Source organism: Sardina pilchardus, chromosome 2 (genome assembly GCF_963854185.1).
Source record: "Sardina pilchardus chromosome 2, fSarPil1.1, whole genome shotgun sequence".
NCBI classification, from domain to species: domain Eukaryota; kingdom Metazoa; phylum Chordata; class Actinopteri; order Clupeiformes; family Clupeidae; genus Sardina; species Sardina pilchardus.
The window spans coordinates 12,055,777-12,057,171 of NC_084995.1; the positions used below are offsets into that span (position 1 = coordinate 12,055,777).

The window sequence follows — 1,395 nt, forward strand, 5'->3', positions numbered from 1 at the left end:
GATAGATATTTACCTGGCCTGAAACATGCTGGCCCCATTGGCCTACAACAGTTTTTCCATTTAGACTATCAATATGAACAGAAGAAAAGAGAAAGGAGTCACCTGAGAGATACATATAGGCCTATATGGTGTGGTTAAAATTATTTGAATTTGAGTTTGAAGGCTTAGCCTTTATCAGTGTGACTGACTGTATTCTGAATACCATCCATTTCATTTGTAACTGTACTTTGAATGCAGTTTGTCTTATTTTGTATTTTAAATACATAATGCAGAATAGGCCCTACATCCCTTACTTCCCTGCACTAATAAGTGTCCATTCTTTGTGAGTGCTAAAATTAACAAGAAAGATGCATTATTAGACCTAATACAATCCTTTCACATATTCGAAACTCTTTCCCCGAGAGTTGAACATTGGCTTTGCCTGAACCCATTTATTACACAATGATGTCATCCTGGAAGCAGCTCTCCTACACATAGCCTAGTAGTTCTTCGCTGTTTGTGTTCATGTAGCCTACAGTAGCCTACTGTACTGTATGTTGATTGTTGAGACAGGTGCCATAAGAAGGGCCCTGACCACCATAATGACAGCACGATGTCGCCACCTGGTGGAAATTAGGGGTGGCGTGCCTGGTATTGGTATTGTTATTGTTGTTAAAATGGCGACCGGAGGAGAGGCCCCCGAATCTTGGTACCTTGCCCTGTTGGGATTTGCAGAACATTTTAGGACATCTAGTCCCCCGAAGATTCGTCTTTGCGTGCATTGTCTCCAAGCCGTTTTTCAGTTCAAGCCGCCGCAAAGGGTCGAAGCGCGAACTCACCTTCAGCTGGGTTCTGTGTTGTACCATCACACTAAGAACAGCGAGCTGGCCCGGAATCACTTGGAAAAAGCGGTAAGAGTGACTAGGAAAGGTCGTGGATGTAACGCTAGAAGCCGTACCAGAGCAGGCCTCTGTGGCTGGTTCTGTTGCGCTGTTCTCCATGCAAACTCTTCGTTAAAATGTATCTCTAGTAATTAATAAGTAGCTACGTTCATGTTTAGCCTACTTCCGTATTCTCGGAGCAGCCTAATTTAAAAAAGAGGTTATGTTTGAACCACCTTGTGAGTCATTCCAGCATTTCTATAGCCAGCGCAGTGTCACTCTCACAGTTAACATTTCCGTTGAGTTTGATCAATTGCACTTTTTTACATGTGTGTGTCTTGTGTTTTATTCTGCAGTGGTTCATCTCACAACAAGTATCCTTTTATAATAACAAATCCTCTTTCTTACACATGCACACTCGTAGGTCTACTTCATGTCATGCAACATAACTTCCCTAGTCAATTTAGAAAACTGGCATCAAGGTCAAATAAATTCTTGTCACCTCTTGGAAGTTTTGCCGTTGGTTACAAGTGTT

At 42.1% G+C, this 1,395-nt stretch overlaps 1 protein-coding gene across 2 annotated transcripts in view; it reads left to right on the forward strand.

Annotated features, from left to right (window-relative positions):
* The first annotated feature begins 640 nt into the window (after positions 1-640).
* The window catches only part of mau2 (MAU2 sister chromatid cohesion factor), a 13,511-nt gene continuing 12,756 nt past the window's right edge, over positions 641-1,395 (forward strand). For both annotated transcript variants that reach the window (XM_062518979.1, XM_062518990.1), the window contains exons 1-2: positions 641-890; positions 1,217-1,234. In XM_062518979.1, coding sequence (XP_062374963.1) covers positions 657-890; positions 1,217-1,234 — 252 coding nt within the window. In that variant the 5' untranslated portion in view covers positions 641-656. The remainder of the gene's footprint in view (positions 891-1,216; positions 1,235-1,395) is intronic.